Source organism: Hippopotamus amphibius, chromosome 6, assembly GCF_030028045.1.
Source record: "Hippopotamus amphibius kiboko isolate mHipAmp2 chromosome 6, mHipAmp2.hap2, whole genome shotgun sequence".
NCBI classification, from domain to species: Eukaryota; Metazoa; Chordata; class Mammalia; order Artiodactyla; family Hippopotamidae; genus Hippopotamus; species Hippopotamus amphibius.
The window spans coordinates 8,527,409-8,550,805 of NC_080191.1; the positions used below are offsets into that span (position 1 = coordinate 8,527,409).

The 23,397-nt window shown below is 45.3% G+C and overlaps 1 protein-coding gene across 1 annotated transcript in view; it reads right to left on the minus strand.

The window, feature by feature from the left end:
* Positions 1–4,672: 4,672 nt before the first annotated feature.
* Positions 4,673–23,397, minus strand: part of LOC130854854 (coiled-coil domain-containing protein 162-like) — a 37,862-nt gene continuing 19,137 nt past the window's right edge. The window contains exons 6-15 of the mRNA XM_057737738.1: positions 21,494–21,643; positions 20,836–20,889; positions 20,001–20,168; positions 18,007–18,159; positions 17,631–17,807; positions 16,900–17,052; positions 15,459–15,668; positions 13,553–13,688; positions 6,599–6,726; positions 4,673–4,809 (exon numbers count right to left, since the gene is read on the minus strand). Of these exons, the coding sequence (XP_057593721.1) occupies positions 4,684–4,809; positions 6,599–6,726; positions 13,553–13,688; positions 15,459–15,668; positions 16,900–17,052; positions 17,631–17,807; positions 18,007–18,159; positions 20,001–20,168; positions 20,836–20,889; positions 21,494–21,643 (1,455 nt within the window). The 3' untranslated portion in view covers positions 4,673–4,683. The remainder of the gene's footprint in view (positions 4,810–6,598; positions 6,727–13,552; positions 13,689–15,458; positions 15,669–16,899; positions 17,053–17,630; positions 17,808–18,006; positions 18,160–20,000; positions 20,169–20,835; positions 20,890–21,493; positions 21,644–23,397) is intronic.

Genomic DNA, 23,397 nt, shown 5'->3' on the forward strand with positions numbered 1-23,397 from the left:
AAAGCATTCTGTGAGTACACGGGTCAGGTGGTAGTGCTGAAAGAAACATTATGGACAGGAAGGCAATGCGTGTCCAGAATGTGTGTGTGTTTTAGTGACGTTGAACCTCTGCCCCATCTATGGTGGAAGGAGTCCGAGGTAATCAAACTGCCACAAGCTGGATGACTGTTACCTATGGGATTGGTGCAATACTGTGGCCTTAGTATTGGTCTTGGCTCTTGACAGATGAGGCGCTTGTCAGTCGTGCCTGCCAGCCTTAGTAAGGGGAAGTCTATGTTGTTGAGCCCATTCAAAGCCTCTAGCCCTGCCACCAATGCTGTATTGTTCACAGGCGCAGTGAGCAAGCACTGGGATAGCTGGGGAACAAGGTTGACGGACACCCACAGAGTGCATTATTTTTTGTCCACTGGGCTAATAAGACCTTCCTCGGCTGTGGATGACCTTTGATGGACATTGACACGGGACACAAGTATCTTCACTGTGTGTGCTTATTCTGAGAGATCCATCCATACACCTCTTCCCAGAGTTTCGATCCTGTTTCCTCCAAGTCCTTGGATATCCAAGCCATGAGCCCATGAATTGGTATAGATCTGTACCTGTGGTCATCTTTCAGTTCAGACATAGTGGACAGCCAAATGTACTCTCAACGTTCCGCTCACAGGGAGGACTTTATGTCACCAGTGCCCTTCAGGTGCATCCCCTGGTGCTGCAGGTACCCACTCTGGGTGGAACCGGTGTATGCAGACCTGTCTGTAAACCAGGCTTGATTTTTTTTTTCCCCTTGCTTGGCCAGCTAGTTGTTAGAGCACCTCAGGTCAGAGGAGAGGCCATGGGAGTCGGTATTGAATCTGAGCCACATGTGCAAGGACGCTGTTTTTATCTTGCGGTCCAGCTCAAGCAAGCTAGTCTATTGTACGCCACTTCCACGGATGATACGTTGCTGCTGTGCACACCCAAATGTATGACGATGTGGTCCTACAGCACCCACATCACGACGGGAGGCTCAGGCTACGTGGCCACCTACTATGCCATGGGCAGACATTCAGTCCCCACCAAGGTGCGGGAGGAGGTTAGTCATCTTTAGAAGAGGCCAGAGATTTTCTCCAGAGTCTTCAGGGTCTGCCCTGTGATTCTACTGGTGCGGACAGAAAGCTCTGTGCCGCATCCCTATGTGCCTGGACACCTGGTATCACTGGCTCTGCCGGGTCATACAACCGACATGGCCGAGCAGCTTGTGCTATAGTTCACATTCACAGCAGGGCCTTCTTGAGTGATTTCCTACTCAAAATTGGTAGTCTTATGGGTGCCTCTCTAGGGTGGTTGAAGGAGCACGCTCAAATATAGTATATGCTGCCTTTAACATCCAAAAAGGCCTACGCAACATCATGCCTCTCTTTTCATGGTAACATTGTGAGATGAAGCAGTATGTCTTTCATCTTGGGGGTTCATCGTGCTCTAAACCATCGGACCCCCAGGAACTTTGTTGCAGTTAAGTTTTGTAGGATTTATCTTTCACCCTCTAGTTATGTGTCATACTAAGGCGCCTAAGTACTTACTACTTCCTGCTCAGCGTATCCAATCAGCATAATGTTGTTAATGTAAGTGGGTCAGTGTGATGTCTGTGGACTGTCACGATGCTCTAGGTCTCCGGACTGTATCATGGCAAAGAGCAGGAGAACTGGCTAAGCCCTGAGGCAAGAATTTGAAGGTATACGGTGGCCCTGCCAGGTAAAAGCAAACTGCCTCTGTGGTCCTTGCGGTTTGATAAAGGCATTATAACAGCATAACACGTGCCAAGGGCATAATCATTTGCCCCAGTAAAGATAACTACATCTGGGTTATCAGCTGCAGTGTGAATCACTGCCTGGTTAAGGTGTGAACCTGATAGTCCCTAGTCATTTTCTAAGATCCGTCTGTTTTCTGCATAGGCCAAAGTGGTGTGTTAAGTGGTGATATTATAGGTATCACCAGCCTCGCTTCTTTCAAGTCTTTGATGATGGCATTAATCTCTGTAATTTCCCCAGAGATGTAATGTTGCTTCTAGTTTCTTTCTTGATAGAAAGGGGAAGTTGCAGCAGCTTTTAATTATCCCTTCCTACAATAATGAGCCTCTAACTAATGGGTCAAAGAAACAATATTGGACTCCTTTCAGTTGCTAATTATGTCTATTCCAATTATACATTCAGGAAGTAGGGAAATAACCACACTGGACCAACTGGGTCTACTGTAATTGGGACCTGAGCTAAGTTTCTGTCACCACAGTGTAAGACTTCATGTTGACTGGTGAGCCATAGTGGTGTTTTGGGTTCCCAGAAATTAGAATTAATTTAGAGGTAGAATTAATTTAGTTGTAGTACCTAGTAAATGCCAGATGGTCTCGGTATTTTTTCCTCTCATGAACAGTCACTCTAACAAATAATTATAGATCCCTCGGAAAGTGTTTGGAGGAAGATTTATGGTATATATCTGCTGCAGTGGTGTAAGCGCCTTCCTCAAGAGGATCTAACCTCCTGTAGTTAAGGGCCCTGGTTTGTAAACTGACTGAGGTCTGGAATGTGGGTGAGAGGCTGGGACTCCTCGTCGTGCTGACTCAAGTCAGGTTTTGGCTACCGGAGATTTTCCTGTATCGATCGAGCAATATTCTATCAGTAGTTGGCTGCCCGTACAGTTTCATTCGTGGGGGCACATCAACCACCAGAGATCTCTGTGCCCAGGCGTTCTGACTACTCATGTGCCTTCTGCCCTTTATGAGAGATGTCCCTCCTTGTCTTTGGCAGTTGGCCTCTGCCACTCTGGAAGTGCATCACCACCACTGACGTGAGAGAAGCAACAAGATTATAAATTCAACTGTCTTCATCATGTATCATTCTGCACAATTAAAACTTGTGCTTGACTTTTAGCAGTATTAGCCTCCTGACTACAGGAAATAAGCGATTTACAAAGGCTACTATAGAAGTTCTCTGGTTCGCAGGATCATGATTGGAGCTGAGAGTTAAAGGACCTGAGCTTGTCATTTTCTTTCCTAAGTGCTGAAGTGCATGCAACACAACTCCATTCCACACTACAGCCTTCACAGCCATCATTACTGCCAGGAGAGTGAATGTAGGAGTGCTTTAGGTTCCTGACGTAGTGCTTCAGCAGGTACATCACCACAGTCTACCACAGGTGGTAGCTCGGTTGTCATTCCTCTGCATGCAAAAGATTACTAGCCTTCTGTTTCCCCTCAGCAAGCAGCTCAGCACTGTTCAAGCCCAAGGATGTAACCAAACAAATCCCCAAATCCCATCTTTGTGGGTCTGTCTCCCAGGACCACTCCACTACTGGTATCTGTTCTGTGTTGGTCATGGGCCAGTTAGGAGACAGAAATCACATGGTAATCAAACAGGGAACGTTTAATATAAAGAATTATTAACTGTAACAAGGGATCGAAGTAATAGGAGATCGGCTGGTAAGCAATAAAGAGAGCTCTAAAGACTATAGGAATATCAGATACAGGGAGCCACCACTAGCCTCCTGGGCTGACATCCAGACCTCATTGGAGAGGGTGTGGCCAAGGCTGAATGGCAGGGAAGTTCACTGAAGCTGTGAAGCACCCAAAGGGATGCTGGGTGGGGGAAGCCCTTTCCTAGGAGGTGCCATGCCCGTGGCACTCCGCTAGGAAGCTGCATGCACCACTGGAGGTGGGCGCTGCGGAAGCCATGCGTCCCACAGGCGCCTGCCTGGAGGAGGACCCCAGAATCTGGACGAGGAGACCCTTCTTCCTTCTCCAGGGTCCCTCCAGCACCCTCTACTGACAAAGCTTAACATATTGCCAGGTGGCAGAGAAGAAATGTTTACAGGGTCCAGATTCATTATTTTATATAAGACAGTGAAGGATGAACTTGGAGCTGAGCGGTCGTAACTCATAAGTGGTATCACGAACCTGGTCATGTCATGTTGAATTTTTAGTTTGGATGTCAAGGTCGTCAACCTTTTATGTCCCATTTCAGAAATGTTTGTATGTGTGCATACGTGTGTGTGCATTTAGATATTTAATCCATTTGGCATTCATTGTGTATAGTGTAAAGGATGATTTAATCTAATTCAAATAGACCCAATCTTTTCCTTAATTTCAAAAGCTACATATGTCATATATAATCATATATAAATTTATGTATGTAAGTATGTTTCTCGGTCTCTTCTGTTCCATTCATCTATTTATTTATTCCTAACTCAAAACAGATTTTCCTGTCTGAACAAAAGGACCTGAATTAGGACTTTACAAAAGTCTGAAGAGGGTTTTGCCGTTTATAGGAAGACTGTTAAGAGAGAATAGTGTTCTTAAGTGAAACAAATAGAAATAAGTGCTTTGAACTTTATTTGGATTAATCTCTGTCCTGATTTTTCACTTGTTAGTAAATAATGTCTGGCAGCAATGCCCTCTCCTGGCTCTCCCACCTCATCAGTAACTCTAGAACCCATATTAAGAGGCTGCTGGTTGACCAGAAATGCAAATCAACTCTTGTGTTTTAAAATTTAGGGCCAAACCCTACTTCATCTGGGACAACATGTAGTCATCTCAGTCCTTCCATACTATCTTCACAGTACAGATAGTAAAATTTATATAAAAGGCTTAACGGAATTTAGAATCATTTTTATTCATTCAAATGCTCATAGAAATAAAACTTGGAAAAGGATATATGATCACCAATCAGGTCTGAATGGGATTCTGGATGGAGCCGTTTTAACTTGAAAAGCTGAAAGATGAACATTTTCTGCCACCTTGGGTAGGAAGGCATGGTGGATTCTTTTTTGGTGTTTAATAGGTACCTGCAATATAAATATTAAGTAGATATTGGAGCCTTTAAAAAAGATGGTGAACAATTCTTGCTATAGCAGCATTGTAAGCCATGGTTACTAATGAGACCAAGATCATTGTTTCAGTTTGGGTTAGCCATTTAGTGTGCCTTCTTGTACATGTTTTGCCTCTTGTTATAAAGGGAACTGGTCAGCAATGAATCCATCAATGGCAAGCCATTTCCAGCTAAGGAAGGAAAGATATCCAATATTTGGAGTAATCAATAAATTCCTTCATAATTTATCATTTGTGTTAGCGCAGTGCTACTTTTTAAAAGAAAATCATTGGTGTTCTTATAGCCCAGCCATGTATAAATTCCTCTCAGCCTGTATTTATCTGACTTGTCTCATAGGCCTTGTTTAAGAAGTCAGACCTTAGATAGATTTGAAGAGGCCCCAACTAATTTTGTGGCTTTGCTGGTTCTCGGGCTTTTTGCTTGGAGTCTATATACTGTACACAAGCCAGTGGGCCCACAAGACACTTCCTTATTTATTAGAGTTTATTTATTTAGTAGGGTGATGTGGCAATTAGTCTTAGACCATCGCCCTTCTAAATTTCCAAAACCTAGTGGGTCTCCACTAGTGTGCTTAGCCACTTAGCAGCTTTCTCAACGGTAAGAGTTGCAATCAGCAACCTGCCCCACGGCAGGAACATGTGCTTTGGGGAGTGAAATGGGGATGGAGTGAATCTTAAAAGCCCTTGTGGTCCCATACAAATCAACAAAATATTGCTTCCTTTTGGAAAGGGCTTTTGCAGAAACAAATAGACATGTAGTAGAACTTCACCTTTTGGTGAAAGATGACTGCACAGAGATTGGTGGGTCAGGCTAAAGGTGGGCATTGATAATGTGGCCCTACTTGGTCGAGGATCTCAGTTGGGTATATTCCTGACCTGCTTCTTCCCTCTCTGTGTGTCTTCCCTTAACTGTATGTCTACAAGTACTGCAACAAACTTTTGGTCTAATAACAAGACCACCAGGTTCAAAAGAGGCCTTAGGATGGTATATTTTCTCTGACAGAATGATTATATTTTTTGCTCTTAATTTTTCTCAATGTAAGAGGGGAGGAATTCTTAAATGTGTTGATTAGATATCCTCTAGAGGAGATTCTGAAAAACAGTGGAGCAAAGAGTGTAAAACTTATTAAAGTAGTACAGAGAAGGCAGTGGAAGAGGATGCAAATAATGTTTTACATAAACTAAGAGCTAAAATATTAAAAAAAAAAATCTTCAAATATGTGCTATACTTCAACCTAATCTACATTCGAAGAATTTCTTTGGAGGGTAGATTTCTCATGTGTTTTAAGATGACTTCTGAAATTCATTATTTCTGCTCTGCCAGGAACTCAGATAGAGGCTCTGATGCTGCTAGTTAATTATTGTAGCTGCTATTAAAAAAAAATGCAGAGACAGAACACGGCAAGGTGTTGATACTGACTTTCACATCCATTTACTGAACTGTAATTAAGTGCTTTGGGGCTTAATTGTTTCAACATCAGAACTTTATTAGTGCGGAGTGATGTCATTAAGATGGCAGAGTAGGAAGCCCTAGATCCTCCTTCCCGCATAAACATACTGATTCAGCAACAATTCATGGACAAATTCCCTTTGTGAGAAGTCCAGAATTTTATTTTCTAAGACCCAAACCACTGAGATAAGATCCTGATACACAATTTATTAATGTAAATTGGAAGTGACCCTAAATCCATAATTTCATATTTACATTTTTCATTGTTTCATATAATCAAATTTATCATTACTTACAGTCTTTGGCCTTTGAATCCTTCTTGTCATTTTACTGCCCGTGAGATGAGTCTTTAAAAGGTGTTGCTGGGTGTATCTGGACGATGTGGAAGCAGAGCTTAGGGAGCACTGAGCCTGGGATATAAGGCCTATAATGTGAAAAGTGTTAAATTATACCTCTGGTTACAATAAACAGGCCTAGATTTAATTCATAAAATTTTAGAGCTTAAAATGGGCCTCTGATCCAGCTTCATCAGTTTTGAGTGAAGATGTCAAAACCTGGATGGAGTCTTTTGCCTGAGGGTCCATGACCAAGTGAAGGAGAAGGGGATGATGGGTTACTTGGACCTGTGGGTATATATTCACATTAATATGAGGGTGAGTCAAAAATTACCCGCACTCAGGCTGTAGAATTTATTGTAATTAACTTTTAGAAAAGACAAATACATCATTTTTTGACATAATCTCCCTGCTTTTCAATACACTTTATCCATCTGTCAGCAAGCTTTTGTATTCCCTCACTTTAAAATGTTTTAGGCTAAGCTGCAAGCCACGAATGCACCACTGTCTTCACTTCTTCATCAGAAGTGAATCTTTTTCCTCGTAGGGCTGCTTTCAGGGGACCAAACAGGTGAAAGTCTGATGGAGCAATATCAGGACTATAGAGAGGATGCTTTAACACTGCAAAAGGAAGTTTTTGCAGAGTGTTAACAGTGTGGGCAGAAGTGTGCAGACGTGCATACCCTCAGACCACAAAACATGAATCACTGCGTGCTGCTCTTTCATGCAAATCACAAGTGGGGCATCCATTTTTGCTCGCACCACAGTTACAAATGAACATATGTAACACATTCACACCTGCACAGCAGTGACTGGGAAGACAGTAGCCTCGAATGGAAAGTGCTGATAAGACAGTGAGGCCAACAGAAGTTTTCATATAACCAGAGTGCAGATAATTTTTGACTCACCCTCATAGGATTTGGTAATTAATTGGATTTGCTGCATGAGGAAGAACAGCTCTCAGATTTCTGGCTCAAGCGACTGGTCAGATAGTAATTTTATTTTATGGTGGATTTTATGATGATGGCACATACATGCTCAGCCAGTCACTGTTGGTTACAAGAGCAGAAGGATAGACGGGTGGGAGATATGAGTGTGTAGAGAAGAAGCAGGTAAAGATTAGCTCAAGGCCTCTGAGAAGATGGATGCCCGTTGGACGCTGTTCACAGTGATTGTCCAAAGGAGGAAAGGGGACACCTTTTCCATTTTAACAGGAGGGAAGGAGAAGCAGCTGAGTATAGAGGTAGGTAAGCTGGGGACAGGAAGTAGAGGGAGTTCCCATCTGATAGGGGAGGAGGACAGTGTCTGAAGGTCTGAAGAGACCAGGAAGATTTAAAATAGTTGCTGCACAAATGAATGGATAAAGACAATGTGGCATATATATACAATGGAATATTACTCAGCCATAAAAAGGGATGAAAATGAGCTATTTGTAGTGAGGTGGATGGACCTAGAGTCTGTCATACAGAGTGAAGTAAGCCAGAAAGAGAAAAACAAATACCATATGCTAACACATATGTACGGAATCTAGAAAAATGTTACTGATGAACCTAGTGGCAGGGTAGAAATAGAGATGCAGACGTAGAGAACGGACTTGAGGACACCGGGGCTGGGGGGGGGGGGGGGGGGGGCGGGCGGGGAAGCTGGGATGTAGTGAGAGAGTAGCATTGACATATACACACTACCAAATGTAAAAAAGATGGCTAGTGGGAAGCTACTACAGAGCACAGGGAGACCAGCTTGATGCTTTGTGATGACCTAAAGGGGTGGGATAGGGAGGTTGGGAGGGAGGCTTAAGAGGGAGGGGATATGGGGATATATGCATACATGTGGCTCTTTCACTTTATTGTACAGCAGAAACTGACACAATACTGTAAAGCAATTATACTCCAATAAAGATTAAAAAATAAAACAAAATAGTTGCTGCATCATAATAACTTTATAATCTATAAAAATATTGAATCATTATGTTGTACACCTGAATCTAATATGCTGTGGTACTGTAAATCAACTATACTTCAATTAAAAATAAATAAAATAAAATAACATAGTTGCTGTGAAGAGAAGGAGAGAGTGAGCTGACCTTACCCTCAGCTCCAGGGGAGAACATGTGAGGTGGGCCTAAGCCCACCAGGTATCTCAGTCTCTGGCTTCAGTGATTTGTTCAAAATTGGTCACATGATCCGAGTCAGCCCAGTCAGAGTTCGATTTTTTTTGACTGTCTGCTCTCCACACCCCACTCCTGCCACGTGAGCTTGAACAGAGGATGGAAGCTACAGAGGTGGCAGCCATCTTGGGAACAAGGGGCTCCGCTTCCCATCTGCTCCCAACATGCTCAAGGCCTAGAGACGCACAGAGAAACTGGTCCTCAAGAAATAGTTCAAACCTTGATCAAGCCCATGTGGATCAATGGAACAGAATAAGGAGCCCAGAAATAAACCCACACATCTATGATCAACTAATCTTCAACAAAGGATGAAAGAATATACAATGGAGAAAAGAAAGTCTTTTCAGCAAGTGGTGTTGGGAGAGCTGGACAGCTACATATAAATCAATGAAGTTATTAGAATCTCCCTTACACCACATACAAAACCAAACTCAAAATGGCTTAAAGACTTAAATATAAGACAAGACACCATAAAACTCCTAGAAGAGAATATAGCCAAACATTCTCTGACATAAATCGTAGCAATGTTTTCTAAGGTCAGTCTCCTAAGGCAACAGAAATAAAAGCAAAAATAAACAAATGGGACCTAATCAAATGTACAAGATTTTACACAGCAAAAGAAACCATAAACAAAACAAAAAGATAACCTACAGACTGGGAGAAAATATTTGCAAACAATGCAATTGACAAAGGCTTAATTTCCAAAATATACGAACAGCTCACACAACTCTAACAAAAAACCAACCCAATCAAAAAATGAGCAGAAGACTTAAACAGACATTTCTCCAAAGAAGACGTACAGATGGCCAGTAGGCACATGAAAAGATACTCACGTTGCTAATTATTAGAGAAATGCAAATCAAAACTACAATGAGGTATCACCTCACACTGGTCAGAATGGCCACCATCAAAAAGTGTACAAATAATAGACGCTGGAGAGGGTGTAGAGAAAAGGGAACCCTCCTACACTGTTAGTGGGAATGTAAACTGGCGGAGCCACTATGGAGAGCAATATGGAAAATCCTTAAAAAGCTAAAATTAGTTGCCATATGATCCAGCAATCCCACTCCTGGGCATATATCCAGAGAAAACTATAATTCAAGAAGATACATACACCCCTGTGTTCATAGCAGCATTATTTACAGTACCCAAGACATGGAAGCAACCTAAACGTCCATCAACAGATGAATGGATAGAGATGATGTGGTATATGTATACACACACAATGAAATACTACTCAGCTATAAAAAGATGAAATAAAGCTATTTGCAGCAACATGGATTGACCTAGAGATTATCATACTAAGTAAAGTAAGTCAGAGAAAGACAAATATATGATATCACTTACGTGTGGAATCTAAAAATGATACAAATGAACTTCTTTACAAAACAGAGACCCACAGACATAGAAAACAAATTTATGGTTACCAAAGGGGAAAGGTGGGGGGGAGGGGTAAATTAGGAGTTTGAGATTAGTGGATACAAACTACTGTATAGGGACTTCCCTGGTGGCACAGTGGTTAAGGATCCGCTTGCTAATGCAGGGGACATGGGTTCCATCCCTGGTCCGGGAAGATCCCACATGCCACGGAGCAACTAAGCCCGTGTGCCACAACTACTGAGCCCATGTGCAACAATTACTGAAGCCCATGCGCCACAATTACTGAAGCCCATGTGCCTAGAGCCCGTGTTCCGCAATAAGAGAAGCCACGGCAATGAGAAGCCTGCGCACCTCAATGAAGAGTAGCCCCTGCTTGCCGCAACTAGAGAAAGTCCGTGTGCTGCAATGAAGACCCAACGCAGCCAATAAATAAATTAATTTAAAAAAAACCTACTGTATGTAAAATAGATAAATAACAAAGTCCTACTGTACAGCACAGGGAACTATATTCAGTATCTTGTAATAAACTGTAATAGAATATGAAAAAGAATATACATGTGTGTATATATATGTGAATCAATTTGCTGTTCACCAGAAACTAACACAACACTGTAAATCAACTATACTTCTATAAAAAGTATTGAAGAAAAAAAAGAAACTTGATGAAGCCAACTTAAGCCAATCCATCTCTGAACATTTCAGTTTTGTGAGCCAATTGATTTCATTTTTTTTCCTTAAGCATTTTGAGAGTAACTTCACTAGAACAAATTGTAATTTCTCAAGAGTTACAAGATCCTAGGGGGAATCCGTGTTAATGCTAAGTAAAGAGAACTTGCCCCTTAATTCTGCTTCTGCTGGGAAGCAGGGAGGCTGCTGTGACCACCTCTGCAGAAAGGAGAGACCTGGGTCACCTCGCGCTTCTGGCTGGACATCTGAGAAAGGAGCGGTAGTGGCTGACTTTTACCTTTTAGCACTACTAGTATGGGTAATATCTGGCTGTCCTCTTGGCGTGCTTGGTACTAAATTTAGACAGGTATGACCTCTGACGTATCTTCACTGTGGAAAGGGAATGTTGCCTGCCCTCAAGCCAGCAGCTCCTGCAGTCCCACCCGCATCAGTGTGCCCTGAGGGGAATTTAGGGTGGAGAAAAACAGGAAACATTCTGTGCTCTGGAAACTGGCCCTAGATGGTTAAGGTGCATATCCAGGGAATAATATCAGTGAGCCCAGACTCTTGTATCTTCCCATATAGAGAAAAGCACCGAAATCATTAACTTGTTTCTTTGTGATTAGCAGTAATGTTATGATGTTTGACTACCTGGTTTGTTCTCCAGCAAAAACTCCTCTATATCCCGGATCCTCCTCTACCTCTTCAGAGCAGTTCCTCAGAGCTATCTGAGAGGCTACCTCTCGGGCTATCGTCCTTAGTAAGCTCCCCAAATAAAACTGAACTCACAACTTTGGGTTGTGCATTTTTCTTCAGTACACAACAGGTAGAAAGTCCTAAGCAAACCCCTTCCCGTAACTGCAGAAAGGGACAAATAGGGGCTGAGACCTGGGAGTAACTTCTACCTCTGCTTCCTGAGAAAGAGGCTTCTATCTCACTTCTGCCACATCCCCAGTCCTGGGAACTAGGGTTCTCCCCACCTGCCTCCTGCCCCACTCTGGTCCTCCTTTGTAAATATGCACCTCTTAGAGGACACAATGGCAGTTTGATAGGACATGTGAACTCGGATTTAAAAGATGCTTGGCTGGGCTGGAGGCAGAGGGGAAAGGGAGACACAGAAAGCCCCAGGGAGTGTGGAGAGGAGAGTGCAAGGTACAGACTCACTCAGGGCTAGCGGTCACCGTAGGCCCTGGGGTGCTCCTGACACTCTTCCTCTTTGGACCTGGGCTGGGGTGAGGGACGCCAGCCCCCGTCTCCGGGCCTGGGCAGCAGACACAGGCAGACAGGAGCACGTCGGGCTTTACCAACACGCCCAGCCTTGTTCTCAGAAAACCCAAACGATCTTGACCTTTGAAAATGACCCTTCTGCTTCTGACAGACCGTGTGTTCTCAAATCATTCACACTGTAAGGAGCCAAAGGGAAACACAGATAAAGAGGACACACATGAATGAGAGTGTAATAACATTTGCACAATGACCTGGTGCTACTACACTCCGTGGCAGACACACGTTGTTTCATGGAGTCCTCAGAATACACCTTTGAGGCGGGTGTTTTACAGAGAGGTGAATTAACCTGTCCACGGTCACACAGCTAGCAGTGACGGCGGCAGGATTTGAACCATGGCTGTCTCAGCCCAAAGTCCATACTCTCAACCACCAGGCTACACTCTGGAACAGAAAGGAGAGGCCTGGCTGACCTTAACAATAGGCTGATCACAGCTACTGACTGGGTCATCTTTTTGGTAGATTTAGAAGAGAACTTGGAATTTATTTAGTCCTCATCTTATTGGGGAGGAAGTTAGCTCAGAGATGTCCCGGGGTCCGGCCTTTGCTCCATTGCCGCTTGCTGGCTGCATTGTCCAAAGTGCTGTTTTGATTGCCATCCCACAGGACCCCTCAAGCCCCTCGGACCCAAGAATTAGAACGTACTTTATGAATAACATTTGAGAAATGTGGTCATTAATATCCTGTCGGGGAGGAAGAAAGTTTCCTCTACCCTTCTAGGTTCTTCTGCTGGTCTAAGCATTGAATTGACATGAGATTGATTAACAGGACAAAATCAAATAAAAGTTGAATAACATGTATACATGGGAGAGACCCAGGAAAACTAACTCGCCAACACGACTGAGGCTCTCAACTTAAATATCATCGTCAGCTAAAGACAGAAGAGAATGTTGAGGCTAGGGGAAAGTCAGCTGTGGGAGGTTAGCAGGAAGAGCACAATAAACAAGGCTAAGACTGTTACTCAGACTTGTCTTTTCCATTGATAAGTTTCTAGAGATTTGGTCATCCTCCTCTTCCTTGCACGGAAGGGGGAAACAACCTTATAGCTGTAAACATTTCTTACAAAAGGGCAACTCCTTTCCCATGTCTGCTTTTTCTCAAAAATAACCAGCTTAAAACAATATGCCAAAGAGACATATTAGGGTGGCAAATTCTACTCCTCTATAGTCCCAAGGTGTTAAGATGCTTCAAAATCTCATACCCAATGCTGTTTAGGTGACATTTCGACTGGAACCGGTTTTTACAATTGAAAACTTTTCATGTAGCATATCAGTACTCCAAGGTGAACTAAAGTAGAAAGTTCTGACTGCAAATGAGGATGAAGGTTTATTCATTCATTCAACAAACATGTCCCTGGGACCCTCCTTCAATTCTGACCCTGGACCCTGGGAGCTTAGAGAGAGAGAGGGTATCCTTACCTCCTGGTGAGCTCCTCCAGGCTGAGGATCGCTCAGCGTCATTAAGCTGACTTTGTAGCTCTTCTACCCGCTGGAAGGCATCCAGCTTCATGCTACGCTCGTGGGCAAGCCGGCTTCTCATCTGAGGGGAAAGGTGCTTGGGAAGCAAAGATGCTTTTTGGTGCACGCTTTAGTTCCGTCAGTTCACTGCTAGGGGTGGGGGGTGGGGGGATTCCTAGAGAGACTGTGGGTCCCAGGCTACCCCAGGAACACAAGTCTTCATGAAATCCTGGTCAGGCTGCACTCAGGCTTCTGAAAATAAGGAGGTCCAGGAAGGCCAAGAACTTAATCAGAGAGGGGCAGAGGCAGCCCTTGGAACCCTTTATTACCTTGTAATAGCCAGAAGTTTACTCACAAAAGCTTCATCTTTTACATTTATTTGACCAGAGGGGAAGGAGGAGGAACCCGTTCACAGAGGACCAAGCCTGCATCTACCCCGAGGACCTGTGGGAGCCCCTGCATGGCTGCCAGCAAAGACCTGATCTCTCTGCCACACCTCTACGCTGAGTTCAACTCGTCTGCAGGGAATACCCTGAGCAGCGTCTGCAGGCCTGACACAGGCCCACGCCCGGAGGCCAACTTTGTGTTTGATCTCCACTTGCACCCCTGACCCAGAGTCCCCTGGCCAGAGAGTTGCTAGGTCCAAAGCACGCCCCATCTGCATGGATCACAGGCATGTTTTCCTTTTTTAATTTATTTTTATCATCTCCTAATTGCTTTTAATTATAGCAAAAGTAACCATGTAATGGGTTGAAGAGTGTCCCACACAAAGTCATGCTCACCTGGAACCTCAAAATGTGACTTGATTTGAAAATAGGGTCTTTGTAGATGTGATTAAGTTAAGATGAAGTCATACTGGATTAAAGGGTGGGCCCTAAATCCAATGCTGATGACCTTACAAAAAGTGGAGCGAATACAGACACAGAGAGAGAGAATCAGGGAAGAAGGCCAGGCCTGGGGAGCTGCAGCTACTCACGGAGCTCCCAGCAGCTAGGAGAGCTGCGGAACAGGTTCTGCCAGAGCCTCCGGGGGGACTCACACCTTAATTTCAGACTCTGGCCTCCTGAGCTGTGTAAGCATACAATTTTTTATCCTTTTTTTTTTTTTTGGTCATTTATTTTTGTAAAATTCTTACTATCTCTTTGAGCACTTAAAACACTTGGCCGATCATTTAAACTTCTGATTTCTGTTTCCTAATATCTCTGGTGAAATAATTGACTTATTCATTTAATGAATATGTGTGAAGCACCTGCCCTAGAAGGTGTTTGGCGGGGGGGGGGGGGGGGGGGGGGTTGGTTTTTTTGGTTCGTTTTTTCCTTTTGTGTTGAATTTCATTCTGTGCGCTCCTTTGTTGGAACTTGTATGAGTCCACATGTACGTTATATTATTTCCTCCTTTTTTTTTTTTTCTTTTTTTCTTTCTTGCTATCGGTCTACTTAAGAAGATATTGGGTTGGTCTGGAAACCACTTTGCCTTTCCTTTTTTATGTCTGCAGTTCCGGAAACACCATGAATAAAATTCCCCTAGAATAGCTTCTATAATACTTGCTGCTTTTCCAGATTACTTGTCGGGATTTTCTAAAAGATCCCTGCTAGTTCAAAGATTCCAGCCAGGTAAAAAATATGTTTTTCAGGTGGGTTACAAAGATGCCAAGGTTTGGGGCCTCATGGCAGTTAAGTCATCATCTTTCATCACAAGCAGCCTGAACAAACGCCCAGGTATAGATATTTCCATTTCCCTGCTGTTCTTGGGAGTGACAAAGGTGAGGTACACTGCCGTGGAGGCATGAGAGGCGAGGAGAAGACAGGGGAAGAACGAAACAGCTCTGGCTGGTGCACCCTGATTTGCTACCTCTCACCGGGGTTACCTGCCAGAGTTCTCTCTGAATTTTCTTCTGCTGGAGCTGGCCCAGTTTAGAAGCCCTCTTGGCCTCTTCAGTAAGGAGCTGCAGGTGCTGTTCTTTTTGCTCCACATCCTCCAAGAGCTTCTCCATGCTGGAGGTTTTCATTAAATCCAGCTGCTGCCGGTGGCGAGTTTCCTGGGTCACTCTGTGTTCTAACTCTTTCAGCAACTGCGCCTATGGCAGGAAAGGGCCAAAGGGAATGAGAAAGGCACAGAGTCTTTCTTCTCAGCAGAGGGCAAGGAATACGAGGTTGGCCAACACAACTGTCCCCTCCCTTAGCACCCAGGGGCAGAACTGTGTCAAGTATTCCTGGGCTCAGGGTTCCATAGCCCAGGTGTCCTGTCCTGTCCTGTGCCAGCCAGCAGCAAGACCAAATAGTCATATCTACCACAAACTACATTTGCCCTATCACTGCAACTTTACCACACAATAGCGATGGAAGGGCTGCACCTGGAGAGATGGGGTGATGCAATCCGTACAGTAAATGGAGAAGGGAGGTGCTCATCTTGCCTGCTTCGACTTCCAAAACAGCCCTGGGGAAGCCAGATTCCAGACGGTTGGAAAAGGAAAAGAGTAGTAATAATTTGGTTGTTCTGAAATTTTTCTAATCAACCGTCACTAGAAGGTCGATCCTTAATTATAATATAAATAATGAGGATTGATATTTGTAGGGTGACTTTACATAACTGTATTTATGTCACAACTCACTGGCACACAATGATGGAGGAATTAGGGTCCAAAAGGAACAGATTATATTTTATGTTTCAAAATATGCCCAGCTTTCCCAGGCTGTTATTTAAACTCAGCTGTTCTCTCTCTAAAGCTAGGGTCTCTGTTTCATTCGTGCTCAGAGGGTTGGCACAGTTATTAAGAGCTTAGGCTTAAAAAACCTTTATTTGGGTGCCAGTCCCTGTAGAGCAGCAGTAACTTCTGAAATTAAGACTTAGTGTGGGTTATCAGGAAAGAAACCAAGACTCTCTGCTTGGGGCATAATGCTGACGGCTGGGCCACACTCATGGAAAACATGCTTGGTCATGAAAGGAATGTGTTAAGAGGCAGAGACCCAGACCCCAAGATGCCCTCTGGATAAAAAGATCCTCAGAGAAACACACACACGTGCACACACACACACACACACACACACACAGTCTTAGGTATGAGCAATATTTCAGCGTTTTAGCCAAATAGGAATAAGCACAACAGCCTTTTGGCTGCTGCCCCTGGTTTCTGGGCTGGAAAGGAGGGAGAAGGGAAGCCAGGGTCTGGGCCATCTTTCTCTGGCAGTGCCGACCGCTTGGCTTCACACTGTGGCACTCTGGTGGCTGCTACAGGCAGCTCGGTGCCATGCCTGATTGCCACAGCGTGTCCAAAGACAGGGAGGAAGAGGGGTCCTGAGCTCAGATACCTGGCCCTCCTTCTGCTTGCACATCCTCACGTTGTCCGCCTGAGCCCTGGCCAGGGCCTGCCTTAGAGCCGATAGCTGTTGGCGAAATAAAACCACTTCTTGTTCTGCCATTAGCTTGATGTTCAAACACTCTTTTTTACTTTGCAGAGCTTCCTGTGAACATCCCAAACACAGTAAGGTAGGGTATAAGTTTCCTTTCCATGTTTTCAGTTTCACAAGCAGTCTCTAAACCGCTTCATCATCCATCGTTCTTTAAAATTTCTGGTAGAACGGAGCTCCTGCTGGCCACTGCCTCCTTGATTTCAATTAAGAACAGTGTGATACATCAGAGTAAATAAAGACTTTCAGAAACAGTAAGTAAAAGTTTCCAAACCACTCTTGATATGTGCTTTGGTTTCAATTTTCCTTAAAGCAGATTTTCCACTTATTGTTACTTCATTGTCCCCAGATAATCATGCAGGGTTTTGACAAAGCTCGCCAGCTTCATCTTTGCCCTTCCCTTGTGCTAAACTCTCTGATCTGTTCTCTCATATGCTTCTTTGCCATTTGCTTTGGGCTCTTTCCTATTTCTCCCCAGGCTCTGATACTGCCCGTTCCCAGGAAAACGCCCCAGCTGTCAGATTCAAGACGGTGGGTCTTGCTACCTGACACCAGCGCAGCAGCTGCAGCCAAGGAGGCCAGGGCCACGCCCCCCCGCCCCGCTGGGCTGGGCCTGCCTCGCCAGTGCTCACCTTCTCAGCCCTGGCCAGCTGGCCCCGGAAGCGCGCCTGCTGCACCGCCAGCCTCCAGTGGCCCAGGCTCCTCATTTTGTGCACCAGGGTGTCCAGGCTGCAGCTGTCCTGCTCCAAGGCCCTCAGCTGCTGCTGCTGAGAAGGCTCAGTTTCAGGAAAGGCTGCCCTGGCACTTTTCTAGGGAAGGACATGAATCCCAACATCAGAACATGCCTTCCAGAAGATGAGACAATCGTGCAGCGAGCCCCAGTGCCCTTTTTAAATGCCTGCCACAGGGCTTTCTCAGGGAAGCGGGACAGGGATGCACACAGAGAGAACAGCAGGATCAGAGGCTGGGATGAAATGCTGACACCCCACTCTAAATGAGATCACATACTTTGGCTGGATCGTCTCTCACGTCTTCGTCAGGTCTGGCGGAGCCCCACTTCTTCTTCAGGCCTTTCATGTTGTCAATCCCTTCTGCTCTCACTTCGCCGATGAGCTCACACACTTTCTGGATCAAATTAAGCTGATTCTCATCCAGCTTCTCCTGAAAATTGCAGACTCACGTTTAGGAAGGGCACTTGAGAAAGAGTCATTTTGCCTTCTAAAACCCAACTTTAGAAATGATTTCACATGAAAACCTCATCCACCCAGAGGATCACTCCATCGGGTGTTATCTGCAAGTCTCACTAGCCGTCCCTTTAGTGTCGCCTGCAACCCGCAGGGCTTCATTATCTGCACATCTTAGAGCCTGTGGTTGTCAGATGCCAAGGCACGGCGAACAGATAGAAGAATGGGAGGCCACAGGTGGAAAACCAAACCTGCCCCCCAGCCCCACCCCCATGTACACAAAGGGTCACTTGGGAACTCGAACCTAGGGATTTTTGCTATCAGGTTGACTCAACAGATTCTGACCAGATAAGACACTGTCCACAAGCCACTAACAAAGAACTCCATTAAAAATAGATACACTAGAGGAAGGAATCAGGCTGGCTGCCTTCCTCTTTAGGCTCCAACAGAAATCTCATTATGAAACAGCCCATTCTGAATGGCTATGGCTAACAACTTATGGTGAAATAGCTTGCTCATTGGTAAGTACAACTTGGAGACCCAGCATCCTTGGGTGAGGGGTGACTGCGGAGTATCCTTTCACCTCTAAACCACTTCCCTGGAGAGGAAACAGGAGGTTAGTGCCGGGAAGCCACAGCAGGAAGCCTGTCTACTTCTTGGGACCCTGGGGTAAAACAGGGATTCCCTACCTTCGGGGGCTTGTGGAACTAATTGAGCCTGAGAGAAATAGAGAATTCCCTTTTTGTCCAGGAATCTGGCAGAAGCTAAAAAGAACCTAAGAAATTTTCCAACATTCACACCTGAAAGATGGCTTAGTAAATTCTAGACTTCACTATCTGCTCACCCCTCTCCCGCAGCACCAGGCCCAATGCATCTTGGTTTGGATATCTTAATATTTGTAAGCATTTGTATTTTGTGGACACTTCACAGGAAGAAGGTCCAATCCTCTCTGGAATAACCAGACCATGGCAGAGCATCAGTGGAAACTTCTCTCAATGGAACAATTCCAGGGACCACCGTGGACTCCTCTGGCGGGGGAGGGAGTAAGGAAAGGACCTAAATGGGGCTGGCTCTGGGGAACATCCAACAGCAGGGAAAGGGGCAGGTTTGGGGGAAGCCGTGGACTTAGCGGTGGTAGGTTTGTGCTGAAATTCTCCCTTGTAGAGCAGCTGGACCAGTCTCCACAATGGTCTCCATCTTACGGTTGCTCAGACAGGAGGACAGTGACAGGCTTCCACAGTGCTGTGGGCACGTGGGCACCCCATCCCTCCTCTTCCGGGTGGGCCTTTCCTGACAGCTCAGCAGCCCCCTGACACCGGATGTAAGAGAAAGGGTGGTGGGCATTTTGAGGGTTGTAAAATCTCCAAAAGCTGATTCAAATTCTGAATCTGCCCAGTGAGCTTCCTGGAGATGGCTGTTGCTACCTACACTGGGGTTTGGCCTGGCCCAGGGCACTGTGCTCTTTTGTTTTGGATGGTCATTTAATAGACAAAACAGTTACACAAACTGCTGGGGTTTTGGAGAAGAAGAACTCCCCCTTCTCTCAACAGCAATCAGATGGCAACAATGGCAGGAGCGTGAGGAAAACGGCAAATATCTAAATTATTTAAAGTTCAGTGTGTCTTTTGGTACAATGATGACCATCCATTGCTGATCCCTCTCTTCAGTGAAAGCCTGGAGCTGGAGGATTCTTGGACCCAACAATCTCTTGTTGTCATGAAGGCCACTCTGTTCTCGATTCCTCCATACGGCCGCCACGGCGGTCGGTACCCCCAGGCCCCCACAGGACTGCCCAGACATCCATCCCAGGGCACTTACTTTGATGTGCAAACATGTCACAAACAAAGCTTGGACTAAGGCTTCACATTCTTCTTGGACTTCTTTCCGAATTTGCCTTTTGAGATTAAGCTTCTCCTCCTCCAAATCCGTGAGCTGAGCTCTCAGGGCAGTGAGTTCCATGATCATGTTGTGACTGAGCTCTGCAACCTAGTGGCAGACATATTTTTTTAATGGAAAATAATTCAGGAATTCCAAATGGCCACTGCAAAAACAGTTCTTTGTGTCAATATACCAGTGTTGAATCAGCGCTCTACTTTTCACCTAATGAAGAAGGTGAATTTCCTGTTGTGCAGGTGTGGGCAGAGGAAGCTAAAGTTGGCTTAAGGGTCTCACAACTGTCCCAGACACGTCATAGGCGCTCAGTAAGTGGCTGCTGAATGAATGAACCCAGAAGAGATGCTACTTCAGCACTTTTCATTTGGAGAAAATACTTCAGCTGTCTTGGCTTCCATCCAAACTGGCCTTCCCTTGACACCTTAGCCTAAATACCTCTTCCTCAGAAGGCACATTGGTCTCAAAAGAACACAAACAATCCCTCCCCCCTGCCCCCCAAAAAAAGACAACAAAAAGAAAAAAAAAGCAATAAAAAATAACAAAAGTCACCAGAAAACTGAGGAAAAAAAAAAAAAAGCCCTCATTGCTTAAAAAGTACGAGCACACTGGTTGGATGTCTCTGCAGTGGACCAGTCATTGATGAGATTTCTACAGGAAGGGGCACAAGAAAATGACACCAGGATGTCTCATGTATGGCTACTGCTGAGATTGTGGATTTGAGAAATGAAGAAGAGAACTTTTTTAGTAATAACTGACCTACCTGACCAGCCTTGTCTTCAGGTGGACTCTGACCTCTTTGTGTAATGTCTAATTCCTAAAGAGGAGAAAGAAGTGCACAGCCAAACTCAAACATTTATTCAGTACATCACGCTCCAGACTCCTCTTATTTGTGTTATTGGTGCTTCTTTTTGAGATCCTTTGGCTCCACGTGGAGCCAGGACTGTGCTTGTTGCCCTGCTGAATTTTAGGACGGGATCTGATTTTAAGGAAGCCTCATCAGTAAGACCCATGATGTGCATCCTGAAGACAGAGTTTACTCAAGGATCCTGGCTTCTTTGCTGGACCAGGAAGAGCACAAAGTCCCTTGTGTTTGCTGAGGGTGGGAAGGTCAGCTATGGATCTTCCCTGGGGGGCCAGCTGCCTTGTTGCTCACCTCTTATATTCCCCACTAGACCCCTCCACAGCATACAACCCAGTATCGCTGGGGCCATCATTTTCCCAGCTGAGAAGACCAGAGCCCAAGGAAATGAGCCAATGAGGAGAGAAATTTGGAGAGTACCATTTACCCTTAATTCTTGCATAAGAACACCTCCCTCACCGTGTCTTATTTTCCCCTGGAGTGATTCCGGGGCCTCACTACCCACACCTACCCTACCCACACCTCCCCCAGTGCCCTTCTTGTCTGTCTGGGAACATACTTGCTCCTTCTGGCAGAGCTTCTGCCTAGCATGCTCCAATACATGCTCGTAACACATGGAGTAGCTCTCAAAGTTGCTGCGTTCTCTGGCCATCACATCACAGCCCAGGGAAAGGAGGCAGGCCTCGAGGTGGTCTTTCCTGAAAGTGATCTGAAAAGGAAGGGGCATCCCTCACAGCAGCTCCCCCAGGGCAGCCCCACCAGAGCTCATGGCTCACGTTACCTTGGCTCACAGACCCACTTCCATTTCTCCTCCTTGGAAAAACATCGGCTCTAGCCTTGCAAGCCTCTCGTTCAGGTCTGCTCTTAACATTTGCAGGGCCAGGGACAAGAGTACAGATGGAGGCCCATGTTCCACATGTCTAAGTGTTCTAAATATTTAAAGGTTATAAATCAAACTAACTATTAAGATGAAAATGTTTCCTTCTCCTACTTTGAAAAACAGAGCTTCAAAATGACTTGGGAGGCCAGGTTTGATTTTATCATCCTTGGACTACTCTTGCGTTCTCTGCCGAAACATGGTTGGGCAGAGCTGGTCCCCAACCCATAGTTTACACGTTGACCCCCTTTGCTTCCTACCTTTGACCTCCCTCACACTGTGGGATGGGGGCCGGGGTGGGGGGGCTTGCATGCATGTAAGCAGACACCCCAGCTGTCCACACCCCTGCACAGCTGTCCCTGTCCACCCCACAGGCCAGGGTGTGCACACAGGTGGTGAGGCCCACTCTCTCTCTGGGGAGGATGATCTGGGGAAGAGGCCCTGGATCCAGGGAATTCCAGTGTCCCAGGGATCTGGAGCATGGTCTGGAAGGAAGGCCAGGGATCTGAATGGGCACATCCCCTTGGCCATGGGGATTTCCTGTGGGGAAGGGTGGGGCTGGAGCAGAGCCAGAGGGACCTCTGAAGTGGGACATCTGACTGGGGCACTTCTTGCCTTGGTCAAAGGGCCATATAGTGCTCACTCTCTAGGCAGTCCCATTCCCTCCCTTTCTCCGGGAGGCTAGGTACCCTTTTTGAAAAGGTGGTCATTAAAGCATAGAGGAAACGTCCACCCCTCCAAGGCAGACTTAAGTTTAGGCTCCAAGAGAAATGGGAGCCAATATGTGGGAGGTAGAGCAGATCTACCTGATTAGGACCTGCATGTCCATGGGAGTGCTTGTGTGTCTCTGTGTCTATGTCAGTGAGAGTGTCTGTGTGCATCTGTGTGTGTGTGTGTGTGTGTCTGTATTCATAAGTGCATGTCTGTGTGTGTCTGTACCTCTCTGTGTATGTCTCTATCTGTGAGTGTCTCTATAGGTCTCTATGTGTCTGTATCTGTGCCTCTGTGTGTAACAATGAGTGTTTGTGTGTGTATCTGGCAGTCTTAGTGGACCCACTCCAAGATTCAGCCTGCTCACTTGATGAGCTTTATCTGTGACACTGCCAGGGTCAGGACAGCTCTAGGCTCACTGGAAGTTTGCTGCAGAAACTAGGTTCTCCTTCCAGCATGGGGTGGTTCCCCTGGCTCTGATTTGATTATCCTGCTGACACTGTCCTATCAGAGCAACCTCTGTGCCACTGACCTCCAGAGAGAACCCAGATACGCTTTGCCAAGTGAATCATTGAGGCAGACTAGGAGAGATGGCAAATAGTGATAAAACCCAGTACTGATGGAGTGAGGAAAGTGGCTCGCTCACCACTGCTGATGGGAGGGGAAACCAGTGCAGTATTTTGGAGGGCAGACCAGTAGCATCTATGAAAACATTTTAAAATATTCATGCTCTTTGAGCTGGTAACTCCTCTTCCAGGAATTTATCTTTAGAGAATAATAAAAGTTATACACAAAAGTATATGTTAACAGATGTTCTTTATAGTAGCCCTTCCCATAGAAAAGAAAAATGGAAATAATCTAAAGGACTTAATAAT